The sequence below is a fragment of the Phragmites australis genome, chromosome 5 (assembly GCF_958298935.1).
Source record: "Phragmites australis chromosome 5, lpPhrAust1.1, whole genome shotgun sequence".
In the NCBI taxonomy this organism is placed as follows: domain Eukaryota; kingdom Viridiplantae; phylum Streptophyta; class Magnoliopsida; order Poales; family Poaceae; genus Phragmites; species Phragmites australis.
This window is the reverse complement of record NC_084925.1, coordinates 38916075-38929631: the sequence shown is the minus strand read 5'-3', so window position 1 is coordinate 38929631 and position 13557 is coordinate 38916075. Positions and strand designations below refer to the sequence as shown.

General features: G+C 48.2%; 1 protein-coding gene across 1 annotated transcript; it reads left to right on the top strand.

Moving 5' to 3' along the window:
• The first annotated feature begins 3435 nt into the window (after nucleotides 1–3435).
• On the top strand, nucleotides 3436–13105 carry LOC133919555 (ABC transporter B family member 2-like). The gene is made up of 10 exons (XM_062363977.1): nucleotides 3436–3929; nucleotides 4060–4114; nucleotides 4202–4377; nucleotides 8637–8837; nucleotides 8934–9193; nucleotides 9287–10213; nucleotides 10306–10966; nucleotides 11078–11325; nucleotides 11403–11815; nucleotides 11896–13105. Exons 1-10 carry the CDS (start codon nucleotides 3657–3659, stop codon nucleotides 12450–12452), a joined length of 3771 nt encoding a protein of 1256 aa, XP_062219961.1. The 5' UTR covers nucleotides 3436–3656; the 3' UTR covers nucleotides 12453–13105.
• Nucleotides 13106–13557: the final 452 nt, after the last annotated feature.

Sequence of the window (13557 nt, the reverse complement as noted above, 5' to 3'; positions counted from 1 at the left end):
ATTTTTCTCAGTTTTTGATAGATTGTGAAAGCCCATTTTATTAAACTGTCCATCAAAATTTTTTAGAATCTACGATCTAAAAGCTTTTCACAATCCAGCCCCTATAAATTGTTTTTCAGAATCTCCAGATGAAACAAACAGACACATTATTGGACAGGATGGATGTACCGTCGAGTATCTGTTGCTTGATTGAATACCGTTGATAGACATGATAGGTTACTCGAGACATTTGATTCTCGTGTTGGTTGATGATTTCGTTTGATCAGACCCGTCCCCATCCTTACAGTCTCAAGACTGCTGTCGCCTCTCGGCTGGTGCATTTAGCTGAACAGCAAACCTGCCCATGCCAGTGGCAACATCATGTCATAAGATGGAAAATTAGTGACGTACGTTCGCTAATTGTAGTTCTCATCTCATGGCTTCTCCGGGAACAGCCCATTGGCCAGATCCTGTAATTTGGTACTCAGTATGGGATCCGTATCCCGTCTTTGTGTTTCTTCGGCAAAGGGCCAGAGGCCGAGGAAGGACGAACCTATCCGGTCCTTGTCACTCTTCAGTTAAACGATGTGGATGACCGTGCAAGAAAGCGATTACGTGATGGGAGAAGGGTTTCACACTCCAGATCACACCGGGGCAGATGTTTCTCTGCACGCGGAGAGCGCTTCCGGCGCTGCAGACATGCCTTGCAAGCGTAAAGCGTGTTTTCGAGAAGAAATGGCATGTGGATCCATGACTTTCCGCAGCAACCGATTCCAACGGAAGCAAGCGTACCCGGAATCGGCGCTTACGCGTGCGTACGTCGTATTGGCAGAAGAAAGAAATGAAAACGAAGGGGGGAAGTTGGGCGCGTCGCCGAAGCGACACCATCGTTGGCGAGCCGACGGCGGCACGTATCTGTCTCGTGTGAGCAGTGAACTATGTCACATCGTCACCTATCCCGTCCCCAACTGAATTTTCCTTCCACATTCAATTCCTTTTTTTCCTTCACCATTATTCCTCGCCGTGTACATTTTGTCAAATCAAGTAGACCTTTTTGTCGTTGCCCTGCTTGCGAATTTTTTTTTAAAAAAAGAATTAATCTAGTTTATAAGAAAAATCGAGTCCAAAACGCCGAAGCGACACCATCTTTGGCAAGCCGACAGCGGCACCTATCTGTCTCGTGTGAGCAGTGAACTATGTCACATCGTCACCTATCCCGTCCCCAACTGAATTTTCCTTCCACATTCAATTCCTTTTTTTTTCCTTCGGCATTATTCCTCGCTGTGTACATTTTGTCAAATCAAGTAGACCTTTTTGTCGTTGCCCTGCTTGCGAAAATATTTTTTTTTTAAAAAGAATTAACCCAGTTTATAAGAAAAATTGGGTCCGAAAACCTTACGACAATACAACCATGAAACAGAATAACGCCCACACCAGAGATGCAAACCCAACAACAGATAACTCTAATCCAACTCAACTCGTGTGCTAAACCAACCCAACGACTGTCTGGTCCAACTCAGTCGGCGGAGCCCTACTCCCAACGCTGTCACCACCCGATCGGCGGAGCCCTGCTCCCACGCTACCACAACACGACTCCATCGGTAGAGCCCTACTCCTACGTCGTACCTCTCTGTCACCACAAGTCGGTAGCACGTCGCTTCGGAGGAGTACGCATTGGAAGAAATCGTTATCACGAAGCGCCAATCCAAAATGGAGAGCCATCGGGAAACGAGGATATAGGGGTTAACCTACAGAAGAAGCTAGTGGTTCACGCCAAACCCAACGAAGCCGCCACAAAGCTGATGACCACCGTAGCGTGAGAAACTGGACCTCCAGAATGACGCCTCCAAGGAGGACGCAACGTTGAGTCACCGCCGTCGCCTGTTCGGTTTCCCGAACAAGGTTTTCACCTGGAAGCTCCAGAGGAGAGAAGTGGAGAGACAACTTGACAACGCCTCCAAGGAGGAGAACGGCGTCTAAGGACGTCACCGTCATCGATGCGAGCTAAAAAACCAACCAAAGCTCTCGCCAGCAGCTCCCACCTCCCGCCCCTCACGCACGGCCAGCCCACACAAGAGCCAGGACCAAAGCAGCAGCAACGCCGCCTCCACACAACAGTGCCGTCCAACGGCCATCCCAATGTCACGAAACTCCCCACGGGACCAACCCGTAGAAGAGGAGGAGGCTAGACAAGGGGATGAGCAACGCAAACGCCAGGAGCCGAACTTGGCACGGTGCCACCTCGCAGCTGCACCGCCCCACAGCCAACCATAGTCACGAAGCTCCCCCATGGACCTAACCTACAGAAGAGGAGGAGATCGGGCAAGAAGAGGAGCAAACGCAGATGCCAGGTGCTGAGACCGGCACGGAGCTGCCACCATGGATGCCAGTGGGAGTAGTGGAGAGAGGGGTGGCCCCTGCCAAAGGCAATAGGTTGGTGCCATGCAGGCAGCCACAACCAAATAAATATGTTATTTGGTTTCATAATACCTTTGTGACTAACATTTTCCTTACTCAAATAAATATATTAGTTCATAAATTTTATATTATTATTAATTATTAAAACACAAATTAAGAGGCTAGATACTTCAAACGTGTTGTCTGTTCTTCCTATTGTCGGACGCCGGCACCGGAGCCTATTTGGTTTTTCGGTAGCTTCGGTGCGGTAACATGTACATGTGCTCCCAAGTTGTTGAAAGATCCCAAAAAAACAAATGACAGAAATAGGAGCATGTCAACTCTCAGTATTCCACTCTTGACCAAATTGAAGAATAAACAAATATACTCCTCAATATTTAACGTCTTAGATATAACGCACTCTTCCAAGTATACATTTGACTATATTTTCGACTAAAATATATTTATGAAGTTTAATAAGTTTATACAATTATGAAAATATTTTTTAAGACAAATTCATGCTTATAATTTTTATGTTTTGAAACTAAATATTTCAAAAATCATCAATGATCAAAGTTTTAAAAAATTGACCAAACTTTGTCTAAAACATAATGTATTTATGACTGGATGGGATACTACTTCATATATTATCCACTCGATTTTCTAGTGCGTCTCCAGGTAAAGTCTAAATTATTCATTGACATGGATTGAGGCTGAGAGCCTCTCAAATTGATCAGTTCCTTGCTCGCACATCCTTCATCAACCAACCATAAAACACCAGAAGAAGAAAATGCATCAGGTTTCACATTATAATTCTTTCATTATTTGAAAAAGAAGCTGTCAAAGTAGTAGATACACTTATATGTCCACTCTAACAGCATTAATTCGGAATTCAGACAATGCCCCTTCACTCCTGCACCAACTTGTTGCTCTGACCCCATTACTGCTCCTACTAGGCAGCACCGCAGTAGCCATGGCCAGCTGACGCCCTGACCCTACTCGAGTTAAACCTATCGTCTCGTCCGATCACCATTAATGAGTCAGTTAATCTGCTCTGCTCTACCACGCGAGCCACCTATGCGCTGCGCTCGCGGCTACAATGCTGGCAAGTTCACGGCTCCTAGCATCCTACTACAACGGGTGAACACGGTAGCTAGCAGCCTAGCACACGCACAACTCTTTTAAAGCCGCACGCAGGCACATCCAGCAGCAGCACTCTCAGACAAGAACGCAGAGCGCGCTCCAGCGGTCGAGCAGGGCGGCGCGGTCGTGACGAGAGCATGAGCTCGTCGGCGCATGGCGCTGGCCAGGAGTGCGGCGGCGGCGGCGGGGAGGGCGGGACGAAGAAGGCGGAGGAGGTGGCAAAGGTGCCGTTCCTGAAGCTGTTCTCGTTCGCTGACCGATGGGACTGCGTGCTGATGGCGGTGGGCTCGCTGGGCGCGTGCGCGCACGGCGCCTCCGTGCCCGTCTTCTTCATCTTCTTCGGCAAGCTCATCAACATCATCGGCCTCGCGTACCTCTTCCCCACCACCGTCTCCAGCCGCGTCGCCAAGGTAATTAGTTGTCCAACGGCGCACGCGCGCGCGCGCGCGCACATCTCCGGCCATTTTGGAGATCTCACCTCACCTGCAGCTTGGCGTGCATTAGCGACAACGACGTGGGTTAATTTGTTTTCGTCTGCAGTACTCGCTGGACTTTGTGTACCTCGGCATCGTCATACTCTTCTCGTCGTGGACCGGTGCGTGCAACAAAACACTATGCAACGTGTGGTCAGTCAGCGTACGTGCAGAGATAATACGTGTCTCGTGTTGTGGTGCGTGCGCAGAGGTGGCGTGCTGGATGCACACGGGCGAGCGGCAGGCCGCGAAGATGCGGCTGGCGTACCTGCGCGCGATGCTGGACCAGGACATCGCCGTCTTCGACACGGAGGCGTCCACCGGCGAGGTCATCAACGCCATCACCAGCGACATCCTCGTCGTCCAGGACGCCATCTCCGAGAAGGTACGCACGCTTCCCACGCCAACGTGCAACGTAACCTTTACCTGCCCGTGCTGCCGTTCTCGCTGTGGCGCGCGCCGCGCCGCACCGCACCCGACCGGCCGGCTCAGGCGAGGCGAAAGGGGAAGGGACTAGAGAAATTAACGGCGCGGCAGCATGCGGCTGGCGCGCCAGCTGATCTGATCGATGGGGTTGCTGGGCCGGCGTGCAGTTACTAGGGGTTGGTGAGGGGCATTGAAGGCGTGGCGGGTGCAGGACAGCAGCAGTACATCGCTGATTCACAGTCCGCAAAGTAACTGCCGCTTCTCTGTTTGAATTCATTTCTGCGGGAATCGTTTTTTCTATCAGTCTAAATTCAATCCATGGAGTTCACACACATGTCCAGTAGGTCGGAGCGTACGTTTGGTACGTGAATATATGGGTTGTGCTCAGGTTCGAGCTTCGGCAATCTCTAATAGATGTTTTAAAAATATATTCTCTACAATATTTTTAAATATTATTATAATATATTTTTTTATTTTTTTCGTTTTCAGTGACTACCTTATTTTTTAATTTTTATTACTCTACTCTTCTATTTGGATCCACAATCATCCACTGTAAATAGAGTAAATGTCTTGTCTGTATTCTTCTCAAAAGAACACACTTCAATAACTAGAGTAAATGTCTTTTTTCTCACCAAAGAAATTAGAAAAAAATGTAAACCCCAAAAGTCACTTGGATTTTGATTTTCACCCCAGAAGTTGTTTTGTTGTAAAATACCTCACAAAAGTTTAATTTTGTTGGACCCCCTACCCCAAAAATTCAAAAACAAAATCACAAAAAAATTCTAAAAAAAATTAGAGACAATTCTAAAACCTTCTGTGAAATTTGTTTTCAAAAATAATATCCTTTGAGGAAGTTTGAAAAAAAAAAGAAAAATGTACAACTCATTTATTAACTAATGTTATTTTAACTTTGTCATGTCTACCGTTATTTTTCCTACACAAATAATTGTTTAAGTAAACTAATAAAATTGGTTTCACTAATTTTGGGGTGTTATGGATTAGTTATGAATTAATTTATCTGCAACACATTTACTCAATACTGCATGTTACAATAACTTTTTTAAGATTTCATGTATTTTTAGAAGATAGAGGATCATGTAAGAAAACTAAAAAAATTGGTTTTATGATTTTTGGATTAATAAATAATTAACTATGTATTTAACTCGAATTAATAAATGAGCGGCACATTTTTTTTTCAAACTTCCTCTCCATGAAATATGATGCAAAGGATATTATTTTTGAAAAAAAAAATTCACAAAAGGTCTTAGAATTGTCTCTAGTTTTTTTAGAATTTTTTGTGATTTTTTTTAAAATTTCTTTGAATTTTTAGGGGTGTTTTTGCAACAAAATCAAACCTTTGAGGTTTTTTTTCAACAAAACAACTTTTATGGGAAAAGTCAAAATACAAGTGAATTTTGGGGCGTTTTTTGCATTTTTCCCAAGAAATTAATAGCAAATGAGCATTCAAGACCACATCTCAAGATTGACATAAACCACGATCAATGAGTGTCTTTGATGCACCGTCTGTTTAGATAGATCGTACCTACCCGGCAGGGATGTACACTATTCTCATACCATGGCTTTTTTAAGGAACATAGTTGTACAGCTCGTGCACTATGATCAATGATGATCACGTCTGTTGCAACAGTCCTCCGTAACAAGGGTTATCTATCATTATCACAAGATTCTTGGTCCACTGAACTGTGCTAATTCTGTGGTAGCGCTGAGTAATTTTCTAGGTAAAGAAAAGTCACTGAGTGAGCTTAACAAACGGGCTATAGCTATCGTATCATATGGTTTCACATTTTAGGACAAATATAAGAATGGAGTTTCTATTATTGTTGATGATTTCACAATTTATTTTTAATTCTTCAGGAAAAGTCTGAAATTTTTACCTCAGTTTTCTTAAGCGGTAGCATTATCCCAGTTCATAGGCTATGGCCACAGCCCACAACAGCTTCTAGAACGTCTCAATTCTTTAGCCTCTTCCGATGCTCTAGGGTGGCTGATTTTTAAGGCATTAATTAGCTGTTTCCTCTAGTCATAAATACATATGTTTTGAAAAAAAAGTTTAGTCAATTTTTAAAATTTTGATTAATAATAGCTTACAAAATATTTAGTTTGAAAATCTTAAACTTACATGTGTAGATTTGTTTTATAAAATGCTTTCATGGTATCACACATTCAATGAAATTTATAAATATATTCTAATAGAAAATACTAGTCAAATCTATGTATTGGAGATCATGTATTATCCAAAACGACATGTATTTATAACTGGAGGGAGTATCTAGTTAGGTAAAAAACTGATGTGACAAGCAATTTAAAGAGGATAGAAAGAGTTTATTTCTTATGGAATAAATTAGCATTTTGAGCAATACTCGGCAAAAGACATTCGTGTGAGATAATTAATTGCTTTGTGAGACCTCAAGAAGCTGTATTATATATGCATGCATTAGGAACTTATTTTTTAACCATAATTTCTTATTTATCTATCTCCTCTTATATATCACCTCTCCTTTTATACATCACAGAAGAAATAAGATATTGAGAATGACCTTAACTGAGGCTTGAGAGCAGACCCTAGAGTGGTCCTAGACCCCTAGCAAGTCAGTCACCCTTACTTTTCTACACGTGGAATCTGCCCCCAGAGGTTATTCAGTGGGTACTGGGTACCCGAACTGCCACCGTCAGATATTCATCGTACGGCTTTCCTGCACATCTGACCACTGAGCTAGTGGTGAGCAGTGATGGACTGACGGTGCTACTAAACCGGTTTCCTTGACCTGTAATTTATGATCCTCACTTCGTCGCTCCACTTGCAATGGAAACTGAACTTCTAAATACGAATTCATGAGATATTAGGTGAATAGTCCAATTCATGGCACTTGCAGTCCATAATTATATACAAATCTTGTCATGATATTCCTGCACACGCCAGTAAACCAGTCTGGGATAGATATGGTCATTTCTGCATTCTAGCTAGTTAGTAGGTGTCAATGCTCATGTCAGTTCTTGCGATTCACTTTGTTCTTGCATACCTCCCATCGCTTATGCACAAGCCATGACTGCCTTTTTCTTCATTCTAGGGATAAAAGGTTCTCTTATTACTTCTCGAGGCCAATCTTGCTAGATCACCAGAGTCGTTACCTAGTAAGTGACACTTGCTACACTTTGTTTAAAATCTAAGCAGGATTAGCGAGAAGCTGTCGGGTTCATGACCCAAGCGATAATACACTTGATCTGCCTCCAGGGCCTATGCCAGGAGATTAAGCCTCTTATGGCCTAAGATAGCCCTGAAATCTCCCAAACACCATGTGCTGTTTTTTCAGTTCTTCCTCCCCCGGCCCCTTTGATCTTGCGGCGGCATCAGTTATGCCCAAATCATCGGTTGCTGCTTGCTTCACTTTGCTTGCCAGGACCGCTCACACTCGATCAAGACGTGCACCGCGGCATGGTACTGCATCCAGTCCTGTGCCGATTCCTTTCCTTGCTCGAGTACGTGCGTACGCTGAACATAAGTGGTGACAGCGATATCTGGATTGGTTGGCTGCACGTAATCTTGAAAGCTCTCTTTGTCCGTACCAACCTTTGCTTGCTACAACAAGGGCGTCCTGGTAGTACTGCAATAACCCTGCAGTGGTTCACAAGGAACGTTGCAACAGTTGTGGCCTGTGGGAGAGAGGTACTTAGTACTGCATGTATATCGTGTCAAGTAGTACAAATTTGCGCAAAAAAAACAGCAGTCCAAATTTATAAGTTTCAAGCTGAATATTCTAATGAATTGTTTTGAAAAGAAAATTCTACATGTGTTTCCACTACTTTTCGGTAAAGTATTTTACATCTTAGAAATAAACTTTTGCTGAAATAAGTGGTTCGGCACTTTAAATATTAGAAGCGTTGTCTACTGCAGAAAATTCATAGTTCGCATGTCGGATTGGGCTGCAAAGACTGCAGGGTCCTCTCCGGCTTTAACGGGCTACTCTTTTACTTGCTCTCTCCTTTACCCATCGCCAACATGCGCAATCGTATAGTTTGAGCCTCGGCCCATAAGAAACTCACAACCGGCCCACATAGCTTCCAATAGCCCACTAGTCTTGGTTAGTCAAATTGTCGAAGGAAAATCGATTTTTTTTTTGAACGAAGAAGGAAAATCAATGGCAGCGCGGTGACTGTTGAAAAACTCATGAATGGTGGTGTCTCCATGGCTCGCTGCAGGTGGGCAACTTCATGCACTACATCAGCCGGTTCCTGGCCGGCTTTGCCATCGGCTTCTCGCGCGTGTGGCAGATCAGTCTCGTCACCCTCGCCATCGTCCCGCTCATCGCCATCGCCGGCGGCCTCTACGCTTACGTCTCCATAGGCCTCATGGCCCGCGTCCGCAAGTCCTACGTCAAGGCCGGCGAGATCGCCGAGGAGGTCGACCGGCTCAAATTCTCTCTTCTCGATGCATGCTTGTAATCGTTTAAGGACGAGCGTACTGACGCTGCCGTAGGTTCGTGCGCGCGCGCGCAGGTGATCGGCAACGTGCGGACGGTGCAGGCGTTCGTCGGCGAGGAGAATGCGGTGAAGACGTACCGGGAGGCGCTGCTGAGGACGTACAAGTACGGCAAGAGGGGCGGCCTCGCCAAGGGCCTCGGCCTCGGCTCCATGCACTCGGTGCTCTTCTTCTCCTGGGCGCTGCTCATCTGGTTCACCAGCATCATCGTCCACAAGCAGATCTCCAACGGCGGCGAGTCCTTCACCACCATGCTCAATGTTGTCATCGCTGGCCTGTGAGCGCATCACCTCCTTGCAAATCTTAGCTCCATGTCCGTTATACCGGTGGACGTCGTCAGGCAATTAACTCGGATGCTTACGTGTGGCAGGTCGCTCGGCCAGGCGGCGCCAAACATATCGACGTTCCTGCGGGCGAGGACGGCGGCGTACCCCATCTTCCAGATGATCGAGAGGAACACCGTGAACAAGGCGAGCTCCAAGACCGGCCGCACGCTACCGGTGGTCAACGGGCACATCCAGTTCTGCAACGTGCGCTTCAGCTACCCGTCCCGGCCTGACGTCGTCATCCTCGATAGGTTCAGCCTGGACTTCCCGGCCGGCAAGATCGTCGCTCTTGTCGGAGGAAGCGGGTCCGGCAAGAGCACCGTGGTCTCGCTCATCGAGCGATTCTACGAGGCGCTGTCCGGCGCGATCCTGCTCGACGGGCACGACATCAAGGAGCTCGACGTCAATTGGCTGCGCCGGCAGATTGGACTGGTTAATCAGGAGCCGGCCCTGTTCGCGACGAGCATCCGGGAGAACATACTCTACGGCAAGGACGACGCCACCATGGAGGAAATCAACCACGCGGCGAAGCTGTCAGAGGCCATAACCTTCATCAACCACCTCCCCGACCGGTACGAGACGCAGGTGGGCGAACGCGGGATACAGCTATCCGGCGGCCAGAAGCAGCGCATCGCGATCTCGAGGGCGATACTGAAGAACCCGTCGATACTGCTCCTCGACGAGGCGACGAGCGCGCTGGACGCCGAGTCCGAGAAGAGCGTGCAGGAGGCGCTGGACCGCGTCATGGTCGGCCGCACCACCGTGGTGATCGCGCACCGCCTGTCCACCATCAGGAACGCTGACATGATCGCCGTCGTGGACGGCGGCAGGATCGTCGAGACAGGCACGCACGAGCAGCTCATGGCGAACCCGTGCAGCGCTTACTCTTCACTGATCCAGCTGCAGGAGACTGCCCAGCTTCAGCACAAGCCGTCTTTATCTGACAGTGCAAGCATCACCAGGCCATTAAGGTATCTGTAGACTAACATGGACATGCCATGCATGGTGTCAATGTTTCATGTCAAGTGGTGGCCTGAACTTATGATCTTGACTTGTTTTGTAGTTTCAAGTATTCAAGGGAGTTGTCCGGGAGGACGAGCATGGGTGCCAGCTTCCGCTCCGACAAGGACTCGATCAGCCGGTATGGCGCCGGCGAGGCGCACGACGAAGTGCGCAAGGGGAAGCCCGTCTCCATGAAGAAGCTCTACTCTATGGTGCGGCCGGACTGGTTCTTCGGCGTGTCGGGCACCATCAGCGCCTTCGTGGCGGGCTCCCAGATGCCGCTCTTCGCGCTCGGCGTCACGCAGGCGCTGGTGTCCTACTACATGGGGTGGGAGACCACCAAGCGGGAGGTGCGCAAGATCGCGGTGCTCTTCTGCTGCGGCGCCGTGCTGACTGTGGTGTTCCACGTCATCGAGCACCTCAGCTTCGGCATCATGGGCGAGCGGCTCACGCTGCGTGTCCGGGAGAGGATGTTCTCGGCGATCCTGCGGAACGAGATCGGGTGGTTCGACGACACCAGCAACACGAGCGCCATGCTGTCGTCGCGGCTCGAGGCGGACGCCACGCTCGTGCGCACCATCGTCGTCGACCGATCCACCGTCTTGCTGCAGAACGTCGGGATGATCGTGACGTCGCTCGTCATCGCCTTCATACTCAACTGGCGGATCACGCTGGTCGTCCTCGCCACCTATCCCCTCATGGTCAGCGGCCACATCAGCGAGGTGGACACTGAACACGCCGTCTCTTCCTCGCCGTCTTATGAGTAGCAAATTGACAACTCGATCATTGTTTTCTCGTCAAATTCATGATCTCGTGTGGGTGTGATGAAACAGAAAATGTTCATGAAAGGCTACGGTGGCAACCTCGGCAAGTCGTATCTGAAGGCCAACATGCTCGCCGCGGAGGCAGTGAGCAACATCCGGACGGTGGCCGCCTTCTGCTCGGAGGAGAAGGTGATAAAGCTCTACGCGGACGAGCTGAAGGAGCCCTCGAAGAAGTCCTTCCGGCGAGGCCAGGGCGCCGGCCTCTTCTACGGAGTCTCCCAATTCTTCCTCTTCTCCTCTTATGCACTGGCGTTATGGTAAGTGCTATATATTGGATGGAGCACACTGAATTCAGTCTATTTGTATTCGAAAAGTAAAATGTTACAAAATTCAGGTACGGTTCGAAGCTGATGAGCAAGGAGCTGGCCAGCTTCAAGTCCGTGATGAAGTCCTTCATGGTGCTCATCGTAACGGCGCTGGCCATGGGGGAGACACTGGCAATGGCGCCGGACATCATCAAAGGGAACCAGATGGTGTCCTCTGTATTCGAGATACTGGACAGGAAGACCAATGTCCGGATCGACACTGGCGACGACATCAAGAGGGTCGAGGGCCTGATCGAGCTGCGAGGTGTCGAGTTCCGGTACCCGTCGAGGCCCGAGGTGAGCGTATTCAAAGGCCTTGACCTCCTGATGAAGGCAGGCAAGAGCATGGCGCTAGTCGGGATGAGCGGCTCTGGCAAGAGCACCGTGCTGTCGCTCATCCTCCGGTTCTATGATCCGATCGCCGGAAAAGTCATGATCGACGGTAACTCTTGTTCAAAGATAAAAGCTTAAATTTTGTCCAAACATGTGTGATGATGGAATGTACATTGGTGCAATTTGCAGGTAAGGACATCAACAAGCTTAAACTGAAGTCGCTGCGGAAGCACATCGGCCTGGTCCAGCAAGAGCCGGCGCTTTTCGCGACGACGATCTACGACAACATCCTGTACGGCAAGGGCGGGGCAACGGAAGCCGAGGTCATCGAGGCGGCGAAGCTGGCGAACGCGCACTCGTTCATCAGCTCGCTGCCGGAGGGATACCAGACCAAGGTCGGGGAGCGCGGCGTGCAGCTGTCCGGCGGGCAGAAGCAGCGCATCGCGATCGCGCGCGCCATCGTGAAGGATCCGGCCATCCTGCTCCTGGACGAAGCCACGAGCGCACTGGACGTGGAGTCGGAGCGCGTGGTGCAGCAGGCGCTGGACCGGGTGATGAAGAACCGGACCACCGTCATGGTCGCGCACCGGCTGTCGACGATCAAGAACGCTGACGTCATCTCAGTGTTGCAGGACGGCAAGATCATCGAGCAGGGTGCGCATCAGCACCTCATCGAGAACAAGAACGGCGCCTACCACAAGCTGGTTAACTTGCAGCAGCAGCAGCAGAGGCAGCAAGACTCGTGAGATATCTGAATAAATCATGCGCTTCTGCATTTTGCTCTGGCTGTGTCTTTCTTGGCTTTTGTGGTGCATGGACTGGCGTGTAAAAGATCTACACTGCTGCTCTTTCTCTGAAAACAAGTGTTCAGAATTACAGGTAAAAGTATTGAGTTGTTATTCCTTTGTACTTAGATTATAACTGAATTTTCCAGAGTAGGGATACATGTGTAGCTCGAGCTCCATGACAAAAAGCTGTGCATCCTCTTGCATTGTTATTTTGCGTTTTTGGATGCTTAATTGTGTACCGTGAAACATATATAGGAAAGAGAATCAATCGAGGTTAACAACTGCCAGTTGAGGATATATGGCAAACCGTAGATGGATTCATTCATCGACTAGCTAGCCAGCGTTCACTGTTCCGGCAACTGGCATAATCAATTCTGGTGCGCTGGATGCGCCCGCGCGGCGTACAGGACAGAACTTGGATCCCGCGCCACCGCGTACGTGCGCATGCACACCGGCGTCATCGATCGGCAGTAGTGCTGCGTCGCGGCCGGCGTTTGTCTGGCCAGACGGTGTCATAGTTCGCCTCTGAGTCACTAGCAGCTAGCTAGCAGGCTAGACCTAGAAAATTATACGTATAATCATATATTTACTAATTGGAGATTATTTTTTAAGCTCGATGATGTTTCTTTGGATGAGATGCGCTGAGAAAAAAAGAGAAATTCTAAAAAATCTAAAAAGCAAAACATTTGACCCTTAATTTAATTTTGTGGGCCTCAATAATACATGGAAGATCTATGGTTGATATTCATGCACTGCTAAAAAAAATAGATCAATGTCGGTTGAAAAATAGTTTTACTGTCGGTTTCTCAACCGACACTAATTACTCGATATTGATAGTTAATGACTATCAGTGTCGGATCTGGAACCGACACTGAAAGTTCTTTTCACTGCCAGTTCATGATTTCAACTGGCAGGGAAAAAGTTCCCGAGGCAAAATAAATAAATAAATGAGTCGGCTTGGCTACCGCTTCTGCTGCCGCCACATGCACAAGTCGACTCATCTCATCATACAAACACATCTCACAATAAAATTAACTCATCTCACATAGTTTGGAAATCAAGA